Source organism: Falco punctatus (genome assembly GCF_963210335.1).
Source record: "Falco punctatus genome assembly, chromosome: 5".
Taxonomy (NCBI): Eukaryota; Metazoa; Chordata; class Aves; order Falconiformes; family Falconidae; genus Falco; species Falco punctatus.
Window position 1 is genome coordinate 91404645 of NC_137584.1, and position 14460 is coordinate 91419104.

At 44.7% G+C, this 14460-nt stretch overlaps 1 protein-coding gene across 1 annotated transcript in view; it reads right to left on the reverse strand.

The window, feature by feature from the left end:
- Nucleotides 1-269: 269 nt before the first annotated feature.
- MRPS5 (mitochondrial ribosomal protein S5) overlaps nucleotides 270-14460 on the reverse strand; it is a 62111-nt gene continuing 47920 nt past the window's right edge. The window contains exons 7-11 of the mRNA XM_080388373.1: nucleotides 11516-11562; nucleotides 10388-10445; nucleotides 8475-8537; nucleotides 2280-2416; nucleotides 270-851 (exon numbers count right to left, since the gene is read on the reverse strand). Coding sequence (XP_080244499.1) covers nucleotides 627-851; nucleotides 2280-2416; nucleotides 8475-8537; nucleotides 10388-10445; nucleotides 11516-11562 — 530 coding nt within the window. The 3' untranslated portion in view covers nucleotides 270-626. The remainder of the gene's footprint in view (nucleotides 852-2279; nucleotides 2417-8474; nucleotides 8538-10387; nucleotides 10446-11515; nucleotides 11563-14460) is intronic.

Consider the following 14460-nt stretch of genomic DNA (forward strand, 5'->3'; position numbering starts at 1 on the left):
GCGGGGTGGCTGTCCTCACCTATTTGGGCTCTGCTTCATTTGGGGAACTCTCCCAGTTGCATAAATACTGTTTGCACAACTCCAGCTGTTGCCCACCATCACCTCCTTCCCACCCCTGTCTTCCCCCCACCAGAAGACACACAACTACCTTCTGATTTCACATTTCCCCCACCATAATAAGGGAGCCTAGGAACTGAAATGGAGAGTGCTTCAAGATCTCCCAGGCACTGGCATTTTGCAAAAAAGACCCCAACAAATGCACATTGAACTCATTCTGAGGATCCTTTATTGCTTTCACAATCTTATCTTTTTGGTAGTTTCCCAGAGCTTGTGAAAGAAACAGGGGATCTAGTTGATTAAACATCGGCTTCAGGAATCAAGTAAATGCATGCGTGAAGACCAAGTTCACTGGCTGTTTCCACCTGAACGTCCCTAGTCCAACAGTGGTCAGACAGATTGTGGGAAAGCAAACTGTTACTGAATGGCAGCAGTGGGAGCAGCAACACAAATGGCACGACAGCGCTACTGGCACCCTCCTCTGCAATGTAAGCCTGGACAACTTGTCTGTTTGGGCTGGGCTTTCCCAGGTGCATCTCTGACCAGAAGAGACGGAGGGACTGGAGCTTTTACCATATGGTCCGTCTGACATTTGCCCAGGGAGATTTCTTCATTCCCTGAGCTTCTTTCACCTCACTCCATTCCAGCTTTATGTCTGGAACCTCATCTTCAGGCTCGGGATCCTTGCGAACAGTCCCTTCGGGCAGTGCCACGACGATGGGCAGAGGGCCCTGCTCCTCCCGGAACTCCACTACACAGAGGCTCTTCTGGTTTGCTAACTGTTGGTGGGTCTCCTGCGAGCAGGAAAAGAGAAAACACAATCAAAGCAATGATGCACAACGTTGGTTTACTTCAGGTCAAACTACATGGTACATGGGGTAGGGAAAAAAAAAAAAGCAATTTACTAGTAAGTAGTTTAAACAGTGTGTCAATTAAAAGATGTGCCAAGCTCATCCTCATGGGTTTCAAATGCGCTAATTGCACAAGTAGCAGGAATTCAAACAGCCAGACTGCAGACACAGTAGCATTACAATGTCACCTGAGGAACTGGCTTCTGGAAAGGATCTGGCCAGAAAAGGCACATCCTGCTAATAAGGAAGCATGCTGGCATGTTAGTAATGTACCGTAACATTTGTATGTCTTTATATGGATATAAACTTTGCTTTGACTAAAGTACTTATCACTGCCCTGACAAGCAATATTAGCTAACATAATGACATGGATTTAACCTTATTTTCAACTATACCTCTTCCTCGCACACAAGCTGTTTTGTTAATATTCAGATTTTACAGAATTAACGTTAATGGGAACAGGAAATTTTTCCCATTCAGGGCAGTCAAGAAGATGTAACAAGTGCACATCTCAAAGCAACGATCTATACAGCAGGCCCTTCCTCTGTTCGGTCTATGGAAGACTTCTCAGAGACAGTACATTGGAAATAAATGCCAGACTTCCTCAAGTCTGATTAACCTCACATACTGGTAAGCATCTGGAACTATCTCATAAGCAAAGAGGATCATAACACCCTCCCCTCCTGAGCCTAACTGAAAAAGCTGGCCAGGACAGGGTGACAGAATTGACAACTATAGCTTTGCAGGGCTATATTGGGAATGTAAGCAGCTAAATCCTGGCAGCTACCAAGACTCTATGACCAAATGAGATAACCAGGAATTTCCAAAGGACTGACTCGTCCTAAGGCTGGTGTTCAAAGGAAGTCGGAGGAAACGCTGCACGTTGGATCTTTCCATTAGCTACAGGCAGCTGGCCCAGAGAGAGACCTCTCCATTGTGAGCACTTTGAGTTAAAGGAAATGACACCACCTCCCGGACTTACTTCAGAGATCTTAATTATGCCAGTGGTAGAAGCAGCTGTGATGCTCAGTCCTTAGGCAACGAAAACTTAGAATGCAGAAAAACAAGCAGCAGCAACCAGAGCTGGGCCACAACATCCTCTAATGTCACCAAAAATACTACAAATGAAAGCCCAGAAATTCAGATGTCCCCTAGAGGCACTTCCCTGTGGAACAGGCAGTTACATACAGCTGGTTTTGACTGGGCAACCTCATACAACTGCTGAGGAATTATCCACATGCTGATTTTGTTTGCTCTTTGGAAAATTACTTCATTTTAAGCCTGGAATGTAAACTAACCACAAACTATTAAAATATCAGTCTTGTTCTGTCCCCTGACCTAACGTACAGAACCACTGAGAATGAAACCTACCTGCTGAGTCAAGCCTTTAAAGAGAGCTCTGACAACGTTAATCAAGTTTTTGGATCCAGAAACCTTGGCATACATGTCTTTAATGCCGATTAGTTTGCAGATGGTGATGATAGCTCGGTGGCAACGAAGACCATAACCTGGGGGTGGGGCAGGAAAAAGCCTTAAGTGATTATTTGTAAGCATACAATTTAGCTAAGGAAGAAGAAAGAACTAAGACCTCTTATTTTTGTTACCTAGCATATTAGAACACATTATATCTTAAAAATGGCAAAACCATTCTGGGAAGACCATTCTTCACAGTCTTTACAGTCACAGAATCACAGAATGGTTTGGGTTGGAAGGGACCCCAAAGACCCCCCAGTTCCAGCCCCCTGCCACAGGCAGGGTCACCTCCCCCCAGCCCAGGCTGCTCCCAGCCCCGTCCAGCCTGGCCTTGGCCACTGCCAGGGATGGGGCACCCTCAGCTGCCCTGGGCAGCCTGGGCCAGCGCCTCCCACCCTCACGGGGAAGAATTTCTTGCCAATATCTAATCTGAATCTCCCCCCTTTCAGTTTAAAGCCAGTACCCCTTGCCCTGTCACTACCTCCCTTGCACAAAGCCCCTCCCCAGCTTTCTGTCAGCCCCTGTGGGCGCTGGCAGCTGCTCTGAGGTCTCCCCGGAGCCTTCTCTGCTCCGGGCTGCACAGCCCCAGCTCTCAGCCTGGCCCCACAGCAGAGGGGCTCCAGCCTCTGATCATCCGCGTGGCCTCCTCGGGACTCGCTCCAACAGCTCCAGCTCCTTCTCGTGCTGGGGCCGCCCGAGCAGACGCAGCGCTGCAGGGGGTCTCAGCAGAGCGGGGCAGAGGGGCAGAGCCCCCTCCCTCGCCCCGCCGGCCACGCTGCTGGGGATGCAGCCCCGGGCTCGGTTGGCTTTCTGGGCTGCCAGTGCACGTTGCTGGCTCCTGTTGAGCTTCTCGGCCACCAACACCCCCAAGTTCCTCCTGCTCAGGGCTGCTCCCAACCCGTTCTCTGCCCAGCCTGTGTTTGTGCTTGCGATTGCCCCGGCCCACGTGCAGGACCTGGCACTTGGCCTCGGTGGACTTGATGAGGTTTGCACGGTCCCACCTCTCAAGCCTGTGGCAGTCCCTCGGGACGGCATCCCTTCCCTCCAGCATGCCAACTGCACCTAACTAAATACACCTTACTTAGTATATTGCAAAACCAAATGAAAATGTCACCATCTATAAACTCCAAACATAAAACCATAAAAAATGCACCCCAAAGAATTGTTTGGGTGGTATTCCTTAGAACAGGGGTCCTCAAACTACGGCCTGTGGGCCAGATACGGCCCCCCAGGGTCCCCGGTATTTACAGACCCCCCCTGCCCCCCCCGCCGGGGGTTGGGGGGGAAACCAAGCAGCCGCAGATGAGTCCCTGCCACTGCATCCGCACCGGCCCCCTGGTTAAAAAGTTTGAGGCCCCGTGGCTTAGAAGTAGCATTGGCAGCTTTTAGAAGAACCTTCCACAAACATACCCCACTACCCTGGGAACACCCACCAAAGGGTTTGGTAGCTTTCTTCCACTCAGCAGAAAAATAACACTCCCAAATATAAAACCACTACTACTAAGAGTATTAAAAAAAGCCATTGCAAGAGGAGAGGATCTAAATGTAACTGAATCCCGACTGAGACTCTCTCTTCTAAAAAGCAACACGTACATAGCTTCAAGCCCGCCTCCTCTGCGATTTCAGATGACCAACTGCCAAATGAGAGCTTCAGAAACTCGTAATGACAGTAAATCTGACTTTAAAGTCCTGGTTCACATACTGGTATCAGGTATTTAAACTGGCCTCCTGTTGTGAAGTTACTGCTCAAGACCACTGGTCTGCTCAAGCACTGCTGTCCTTTGGGCTTCCCTCCAGAAGGACCCTGTGGAGAAGCAATGCGAGTGCCTCTCCTTCCCAGGCAGCCTGCTGCTGGATGAGAGACCTACAGCACCTTCCCAAAGCGTGAGACTGTGCTCAAGACCTCTCTCAGACAGAGCAGACAGAGAAATTAGGGAGGGAAGGAAAAGGGAAGTCCAAGTAAGTCCATAGGCAATAGCGCTCCACCAGAAAAGTCTGGTGTGCACTGAGCTGCTGGGAAAGCGGGTGAGCGCCCACCGGCACTGCGTCTCTTGCTGCTCACAGGCCTTTGGGTAGACCAATAAAACCTACCACGTTTTTATTTTATTTGGCTTTTGGTAAGCAAATCTTTGAGCAGCAGAAGCGGGACTGAAGCTGCCAGCAAAGTCAAGACGGTATCATTGCACCCACTTCAACCTAATTCGCACCTGGCAGCTGGATCTCCAAAACGCGAACCTGCTACGTGCCTCCTGGCGCAGCAACAGCAATTCACCAGCTCCAGAGTCTATGCAAAATCTAACAGCCACCAGCCACAAAAAAGTTATGCTTTACCCCTTCAGCTTACAAAAGCTAGCAGAATACTGTGCACTATCAAGAGAGTAAGACAGCACGTTACCAAGGTATGGTTCAGCGAGAGCGCTTCCCTGCTCCTGGGCCAGAACTGGCATGAATTACACCTTGTTATTACATTAGCAGCACAACGTGAAAGATGGGGACTGGAAATAAGAAGGTAACAGACTCGTTGGAGCTAAACTGCTTTGGAAAGACAGCTGAATACTCTATTTCTAGAAAAAAACATATTTCATAAAGGTTAAAGAACAAATGAGTGTTGCGACACTGATTCCCTTTCAACTTATTGTTCAAAGCAATAAGATCGTCACAAAAGCTTGTGTGCACCTGTGGAAACCACCGGCCAAATTACAAAAGCTTCTGACTAACAACTTGAAATTTGTAGGTGAGTGGTGAGGACCGAAAAACATATTTCAAAATCCACAAATACAATAGAGATTTGCACGTCTTCTGCATCCATCTCCATCATAGCGTTATAGTAGCTCCAATGTGTAACTGCAGTATATTAGCATCAATTGCAAGTGGTTTCTTAGACTTGCCAGATTTTAATGAAGGAGTTATTTTTTAAGGAGTCTAATTTTGTTTTCTCATTCCCCTGAGAGATCTGTTTCACATGGCCTAGCTCTATTAGTCTTTAAAAATAAGTTGGTTATTGTTCTAATGTATCTTACTCAAAAGCTGAAAAGCCGGGTTACTGATTAGTTCGCTCCGTGGGACAGTCTCGCTGCTGAGTAAATGACCCTGGGAGGGGGGAGCAGAAATCTATTCCAGTGCTGCATGTTTTATTGTGCCAATATGTCTCTTTTTCTTTTAACCTATAATTGGAAAATAAACTATAATCATCCACAGCCATTTGCTCTGCCATTTGATAAAACAGTTTTCTATGCTACAAGACAAAATCAAGTTTTAGACACAATTACATGTGAATTACATGAAGTAATTTTCAGTGACTTAAAGCATTTAAATTTTGGTGTTTTTATTGTTGCTTTTCTCCCATTTTATCTCAATCAGGTTTCTGCAGATTGTTAATACATGAAACTCAGAAGCCAGCAAACTAGTCCATCAGTCACGGAATAAAATTTATTCCAAACACAAAAGGAAGGGATCCCAACAGCAAACTCCAGCTGTGGAGAAAAAGTTGGGCTCAGACATTTTTAACTTGTCTGTGGCAGGCGTGCTGCCTTACTGCAGTTTATTTACATGGGGCCTATATAAGAAAACAGGGTCATTTAAATGTAACACATTTTCTCTCACTGAAAAAGATACAAAGGTAACCCAGAGAAGTATTTTGAAGTATTATATTCCTATACATACTATAGCTATACCTGTAATGAGCAATCTACATTAGATTTTCTGGGTAGCCACTAACAAGAATTTGTAAATAGAACATCCACTTCAAATCCAAACTAAGGGACTACTTTAAGTTTATATTCACATGTTCACATTACGTTACTGTCTTAAGTTGGATTTTCACTTGTCTAATATGTCATCCTGACTACGCTGGGGGGTTTTCTCCACTTTGCAGGGATTAAGAACAAATTCAAGAAAGGAATATTTAAGTGTAACAGTGACTTCACCTTTCCTACTGAAACACGAGGCTTTGTTGTGATCATTTGCTGGGATAGCTGCCCCAGTCCTATGTACAGGAACTCAAAACAAACTGCCAGCTGGAATTACGCAAAGTGAGAGGCTTCGGCATACATAACAGCTGTAATGCCAGCAGCAAACAGAAGGAATCTTTCATACTTTAAGTGAAGACAGTCTACATATGCCGCGGTCTAATGTGAAAACTCCAGCAGTACACACACAAGTCATTTAGTTGTCCTAAAATGACAGCCAGCTCTCGCTGCTGCTACGAGTCCTTCCCTTAGAGTACAACACAAAAGCTTGTCGGGGACTAAGGTAAAAGAGAGCAACAGCTTTATCTGTACCTTCCCCAAACCCTCATTTTTGCATAGGCATGTAATGTTACACTTGTTTCCAGGCCACAAGCACATAATGCAGTCTCTCTCTCTCTCTCTCACACACACACAGACATACAAATTAATCTACAAAATTCCAGGAAGATCAGCCTGGACTTTGCAACGGCTGAGACTATAACCCAGGGGAGAGCTGGACAGGGGGGCTGTGAGAACCAGCAGCGCTATACAACCCCCCAGGGGCTGCGGCAGGACCCCCAGGCACGGCCTGCCTGCTGGCCGAGCATCGTATCTTCCCCCGGCCTGGGGTGTGTGAGGGGTGCAGGGGTGTTCACTAGCAAACTTTAAGCTGGACTAGCCAGAGAGTAGGTCTGGGCCGGGGTCTCAGGGGCAGGGGGTCCATGCCCATACAACCTGTGGGATGATGAATGTGGAGCGCGTGAGCGACCAGCGTCAGTGCAGGCAAGGCGGGCAGCGAGCATCAGGCTGAACCCGCCGGCGAGCAGGGGACCTGGCGCGCAGGGAAGAGGGCAAGGATCTGGGCAGGGGGCTAGGCACACTGCGGGGCTCTGCTGGTACCTGAGGGATCACAGAGGTGTGTGTGCCTGCGAACCTGGGGAGAGCTGTGCGTGCTGCACTAGCAACCTTCTGCCTCTGCCAGCCGGAGGGAGGAGGGGACCCGGCTGGCTGTGTTTAACTGAGTCCTGTACATAGGCGCTGCTGAAGGCCAGCCACGCCAGCGTCCTGCGTGCCCGCATGTGTCCGTGTGCCTCTGGGATGCAACCTTTGCTACCGGCTGAACCTGCGAAAGGGAACGTGACAGCCACATCTGGAGGCCCCGGGTTCCTGGCCGGGCAGGAGGGTCCTGGGCTGAAGCGGCTGGAGGCAGCAGCTGTAGATGGAACATCACTGAACAGCAGCCTTAGGGAAGAACAGACCTGTGAGCCGAGAGCTACCAGGCACGGACTCACTGCTACTCACACCTAACCAGAAGTCTGAAGAAGCATTCGCCTGGGATCAAAGTGAAGAGCAGCTTGCAGAGACGGAGAAATGAAAACACTGCTACTGCGTAACAATCAGCTGGTCTTTGTGCTGGTACGGTGCACGACAACAAGCCAGGGTAGATAACCCCTCTCGTCTGCACACTGGGAGCTCTTGATTTTAGGGAAAACAAAGCAGTAATGGTCTTGAGGAAGCAGTAGGCTAGATGCCACCCTGGCTCCAGCTCACGACCACAGGTAGTCTGAGGCAGTTGAGGGAGGACATCTCCCCATGCTATCCCAGTATGGACTTGGGGACAGGCACACAGATGCAGCTTGCGCTCCAATTCCCATGTGAAGCACTTCCACTACTGCATACTAAACTACCTCTGAACCTTGTCTTGAAAACATCAACTAAAAATCACTTAAAAAATAATAGAATGAGCCTATCAGTTCTCCAAAGATGCAGGGGGTGTATGGTTGGAAGAAAAACCTGCAGGGTTCTTCTAAAGGCCTCTGCCTCCAACATCTATGATTTGACTTTTCCACATCTAGGTAACTTAGAGCTGAAGGAACCACACTTAGGAAGCATGAAAGGAAACCACAAATAGAGCTCCCACCACTGTAAGAGGGACAACCCCCAACTTACAATAACAAAGCCATGTCATTCGCACTAGGTATTCTAATGAAAAACAACTGATCATCTTCAACATTTTAAAACATGGTAGACTAGCATCAAATGATCCATCTCTGAAGTAAAGAGATATTGCATGGATTTAACTTCATCAAAAAGATACCAGTCAGTAATAAATAAAACTTCAACATTTCCAAGCAGCTTTAATTACCTTTGTTTTGCTTCTTCATGCGGATGGATGTGCTTTTAAATCTCACCGTAATGTCGTGGTAAACTGGAAGGGAGGAAAAAAAAAAGGGTGTTACAGCTAAATTCTTCCTTCTAGAAAAGCTTTAGCTCAGCACATTTAAGGAGTACCTCTCTTTTTCAGAACTGACAACGGGAACTTGGTTCTACTCTCCTCCGAGTTCTTAAAGAGAAGGGTTAATCTACCCAAATTTCTGGAACAGTTTAGGAATGTTTACACATCTGTGAATACTACCTTACTATTGTATACAAAACCAAGCTTCACTTGAAAAATACCAAGTGTCTGCATGCCTCCAGTGAGCTTCAATTTAGCTTTAAAGTGAGCTCACGGGATAAAATTCAACCTTCTCCCTCATACTCAGACTTTTCTAATAATTTAGCTTTTAACCTAAGATTTCCCCATAGGCTTCAGCATTCTTGGATTTTCCAATCAGACTACTTACCGTTCCAGTATTTCTGCTTCTCTCTGCTTCAAAAGGAACCCTAAACTCACACCCTCTGGTGGGTGGCTGTTAGACACATCTGATTCAGCGGCTTAGTCTCTGCACAGTGGACTCTAGCACTGCACTCAAGATGGTTCAGAGAAGACCTCTATGCATAAAGTAGAATGGGAAGCACGGTAGAAACACCACCAGGTTTCAATCAAATCCCCAGTCTGTTAGTGTGAAATAACAGTTCTTAAGGAATAGAGTCACGAGGCTAACTGCAGTTTTGTACTTGTAAGCTGAAGTTTTATTATACTGAGTATTTATCTACACAATGACTTGGTTAAATATTCATATATTCTGTAAGGTACTGTCTTTCAAAAACTTTCTGAAAGGTAACTGAGTATTTGGTGTACTGGTACTGCATCTGGCATCAGAGAGGACTCGTATGGTATTACACTGAACTAAAAAACAACTACCATGAAACATCAGACTGACTCCCCCAGCCCACGTTCTGCCTGGCTGCGGGGCTTTGTCAGCGTACATCGACTGCATCAAGAGGGAACCACCCCTGACATACAAAGGGGGAAAGCACGCAGGGGTTCACTGTAGAGAAGGGGTGCCCAGACAGTATCTGACCTCTTTAATTCAAATTGCGTCAGCAGAGACCTAATCTTGCTACTACCCCCTTCCCTTGCCCCCATTTTTAAAGAGCCTGAAATACTATGCATGAAATGTCCAAATTTTAAACACAGAATCGTAGAACAGTTTGGGTTGGAGAGGACCTTTAAAGGTATCTCATCCAGCCCCCTAGACCAGGTTGCTCAGAGCCCCATCCAATCTGACCTTGAACGTTTCCAGTGATGGGGCATCGCCAGCCTCTCTGGGCAACCTCTGCCAGTGTTTCACTGCCCGCATCACAAAAAAATTCTGCCTTGTATCTAGTCTAATCCTACCATCTTTTAGTTTAAAACCATTACCTCTTGTCCTATTGCAACAGGCCCTACTAAAAAGTCTGCCCCCATCTTCCATGTCAAATGCAGGAGACCAGAAGGAAGATATATCTCTCAATATTTTAACAATATTTTGTATTATGTATTCTTAACTTTTCTTCATGGACCTTCCTACAACTGTTGATACAAACCTGAGCAAAAGTGAAGCGTAAATCACATACTTGTTCCAGATCATGGCGATTTATTTTACACAGGGATTAACAGACTAGGTACTCCAACACTACCACTGTCCAGCTACAGCAGTCTGGGGCTAAGATTTCATACAGCATGTTGAAGAAGCAAAATGATGCATGAATAATAATAATAATACAATGTGTCAGATCAGAAAAGTTTTTAGGTAACATCTTTTTATGCTTTGTAACTAGTTGCAACCAGTTATTGTTGGTATATTCAGTATTTACTGGAAGTTAAAGAAAGTCTAAATAAATCGTAATACTTACTTGTGTGGTTCTGATAGAGGTCTATGAAATGTAAGCAGCGTATTGCTTTATTCTTTGCCTAGGGAATAAAAGCAGAAAACATTTCTTCTTTTTCTGTAAAATATTTGAAATTTACCATTGTCTAGTTAACTAGACAGGAAAAAGGCAAGCAAGAAAACTTAGGAAAACAGGTTTGCCACATCTAAACCATTTAATTTATGGAAATGAAAATGTTCTTTTTAAAGAACTGCTTTCTCCTAACAGGTTTAATATTTTAAAAGACTTCTCAATATAGTATCAACTTTATCAAACTTTGCATATTTTAACATTGCTACTTTGATAGCTTAGTTGAGCATTATAACACAAACGAGATTAATGTAGATGGCCGAGTAATGTTTTGAAGTCTAAAGGACCCTTAATAAGGTCACTATGCATGGGTAAGAGAAAAATTCCTACACGCTAAAGCTACAAGCAGATTGTACACTATATAGATATCGGAAGCAAGTGACCAAAGGGGGTGGGGGATAGGTATATGTCATAGAAAAGGGAGTAGAAAGAAAACAGAGTGCATGAGCTGAATCACATAGCAGGGCAACCTCACTATGCATGTCCAAAGAAGATCAACGAAGCTGGTGAAGGGTCTAGAGAACAAGTCCTGTGAGAAGCAGCTGAAGGAACTGCAACTGTTTAGTCTGGAGAAAAAGAGGCTCAGGGGACACCTTACTGCTCTCTACAACTACCTGAAAGGAGGTTGTAGCGAGGTGGGTGTCCGTCTCTTCTCCCAGGTTGCAAGTGATGGGACAAGAGCAAACAGCCTCAAGTTGCACCAGGGGAGGTTTAGGTTGGGCATCAAGAAAAATTTCTTCACTGAAAGGGTGGTCAAGCACTGGAACGGGCTGCCCAGGGAAGTGGCTGAGTCACCACCCGTAGGGGTATTTAAAAGACGTGTAGATGTGGTGCTTAGGGACATGGGTTAGTGGTGGGCTCGGCAGTGCTGGGCTAATGGTTGGACTCTATGACCTTAAAGGTCTTTTCCAATCTAAACGATTCTATGATTATTTGTGTCAGGATGGACAAGTCATGTACATGGATCCTCTGCATAGACTACAAAAGATACTGATTAAGCAACAAATAATTCAACCAACATACTTTCCGTAATGCGTTCATCCGGTCACCAGCTTTCCCCATTGCAAAACCTGCAAGACAGAAACGAGGCAGGACCTTCAGAAAGCAAAAGGGGAAGGAAAAAAAAAAAAAAAAAAAAAAGAGAGAACTTCACAAGTACATTTATTATTTGTTATTTCCACTCCATCGCACAGATCATACTCAGAAAATTGTCCAAAGAAAGCCACAGAAAGCACAGAAAGTAAGTTATGTTATGTATACCTAACAGTTATGTATACCTGACAACTGGATGCCAATTGCTTGTTGGCAATACAAATGGCAAAACAAATAAGGCTTAAGTTATTCTGTTTATTTGTCCAAACTTGTTCCAAACAACTGAATAATGGTGACTGCTTCAGCCAAAAAAAATTCCAGTCTTCTGCTTAAAAAGAAAAAAGAGAATGAAGAAAAAGAAAGGAAAGTGATGCAGCTGTATCAACTACATCTGTACAAAGAGCAGCTCCAAGACCCTAGAAGCAGCGAAGGAGACGGGGTTTCTGTTAGGTTTCTGTTCTCTATTTGAGAACATGAAAATTAGGTTTAAGAGAATAGTGCATTTGCAAAAATTGTGTGCCTGTAAAACAGAGAAAAACCAGCGTGCCAGTTTACAAACTGCGACCTAATTACCTCCAAACCCTCAGACCTACTCCTATTTATTAGGTCAGCTGTGGTAGCGATCAAAAGATTTCACAGCGGTCTCTGGGTATTTGCAGTCTGCTCAGACAGGGCATCAATGGACCGTATGGAATGAATAAGAGGATGTGACAACTGTTTTCACAAATCTGTAGTCCAACAATGTCAAGGTAGATCGAATTTAAATCATTTAACCTCAAATCAGCAGATCTAGGTTTTTTGGTCCTTTGATGTTTCTGTTGCGTCAGCTGGAGCTGTGGATTACCTGTATCCAAATGCCTAATCCCAAAATCAATGGGATTGGACCCCGTGGCCAACACTGACTCGCTAATTCCATGCAGACATTACAGGAGAAACAAGCTAGGAGAGATCTAGAAAAGAAATACCATCCTGATGGCTGTGGTGCTACAAGCAAAGAGGCTATGGCTGCAAGCCTGGAGCCTGCTGCGGAAGAAGCAGCCGGGAGCACTGCTGCTGTCAGCTCCCTCCTGTGCCTGCTCTCCCTGCGCACGCACCCGGCACCCAGAGCCCGCTGCCAGTTTCCAACTCCTGCACAAGGAAACGCAAGGAAACTGCGCTATTCTTCTAAACACATGCGCGGAGCACAGCAGCAGCGTATTAATGCTGTGAAATCACACAACAGATTAGAAATTGAGGACAATGAGGTCACCTGGGAACCTCAGTTCAATCATTCAGCACATATGGTTTAAAGTGATAACATGTTTCACGAAAAAGCTTTTCAAAGAAGAGGTAGGAAGAATTTTTTCAGAGTAATTATCTTCTTGCTGGAGAACCATACCTTCCTCTAGATATAAATTTTCCTCCCCTCCAAACTAAATTAAAATACAGCTTTAGAAACACATCTGGACCTGAATTTTTCACATAAATGAAGTTCTGCAAAACTGTAGTTGACTGGAAATACAGCTGTCTTATTAAAGCTCTCCATACATCAGTGATACCTATTCTGTTCAGAATAAGAGGAGACTATTTACAGTTAAAGGTGGGTGCTCTGCATACATATGGATTTTCTTTACTTGAGTCACGTAGCAATACAAATGCAGTTTCCTGTACTCTGTCCCAAATACAATACATGCCCTACTCCTGCCTCCTGATAGAGGTAAGAATTCTCTATCATTTGGATCATATTATTTGAATTATGTACTTCCCAGTTATTAATTTTCCACTGTTTTAACTAATTCTTTTCTAATTCTGCAGCGCTGTCGTATCTCTAAGTCCATGTGAGGTCTAATGGTAATGTTAATGTACATCCATTTGTATCCACAGGAAGATGCACGGAAACTACCTCCTTATGAAGAAAAACGTAGCACATTCAAGGGTGCTGCTTAAATAAAGCTTATCATACAGCAACAACAATAAAAAAAGCCTTTAACTCCTGGTATTTGAAAACTGAGTGAAAGATAAATATTATCTCCTCAATAACAGAACTGGAAACATGGAAGAAACCCACTGCTGTGCATGGTGGCTACGTAGGGTCTTTATGCTGGGATCCAGGGCTAGTTAATCCAGGGGAGATGCTGCACTCCGATGCTTTGATTGCTTCAAGAGATGGCTTGGTCATCATCACCCTCCACACATAACTGTGCTTCAGTTCTGTTACAAAGAGATCACAACTAAACCGAACACCTCTGACCAGTATTCTTTCTCAGTCTTTGCTCAGAAAGAATAGAGGTTTCTTTTCACAGCTCGTATAAGATCCTTCAAAATCTTACATTCCTTTTGATTTGTTGTATTTAATTTATGCCATAGTGTTTCTATGGTTAGACTTCAAATTGCTTGCTCAAGAGACCATTATAAAGAGTCATAAAAAAGAAAGAACGCAAATGGGTCAGCCTGCAGATCACCGAGGTTACTATGACGCTGGACACAAAGGGGCCCAAGTATTCTGTTGTTCCCTAAAGTATAAATATAGTATTTGTAGGAAGCCTGCAAAGCGCATTTTTTTCTTTAGGATTAATTTTAATAAAAGAAAGCTTCCTAAAGAGGCTTAATATTTAGGATCTTCTGATCAGACAGATTCATTAAGAATTTCTGAATCAAGACGCTAGGCGAAACTACCAGTAAACCAGCCCCTTTTAACTTAAAGCAGTAATACTTCCAAAGGACTATCCTGACAGTTAGGGTGAAGGAGAAAAAAAAAAAAAAAAAAAAAGCAGCCAGATTTATACTAATAACCTAGAAATGCTAACACTAGCTAGAAAATAACCCAGGAAAACATACAACCAGCCACGCTGCCCCTTCCCACAAGGTGGTCACTGCTGTCAGAGCAAATGAAAATA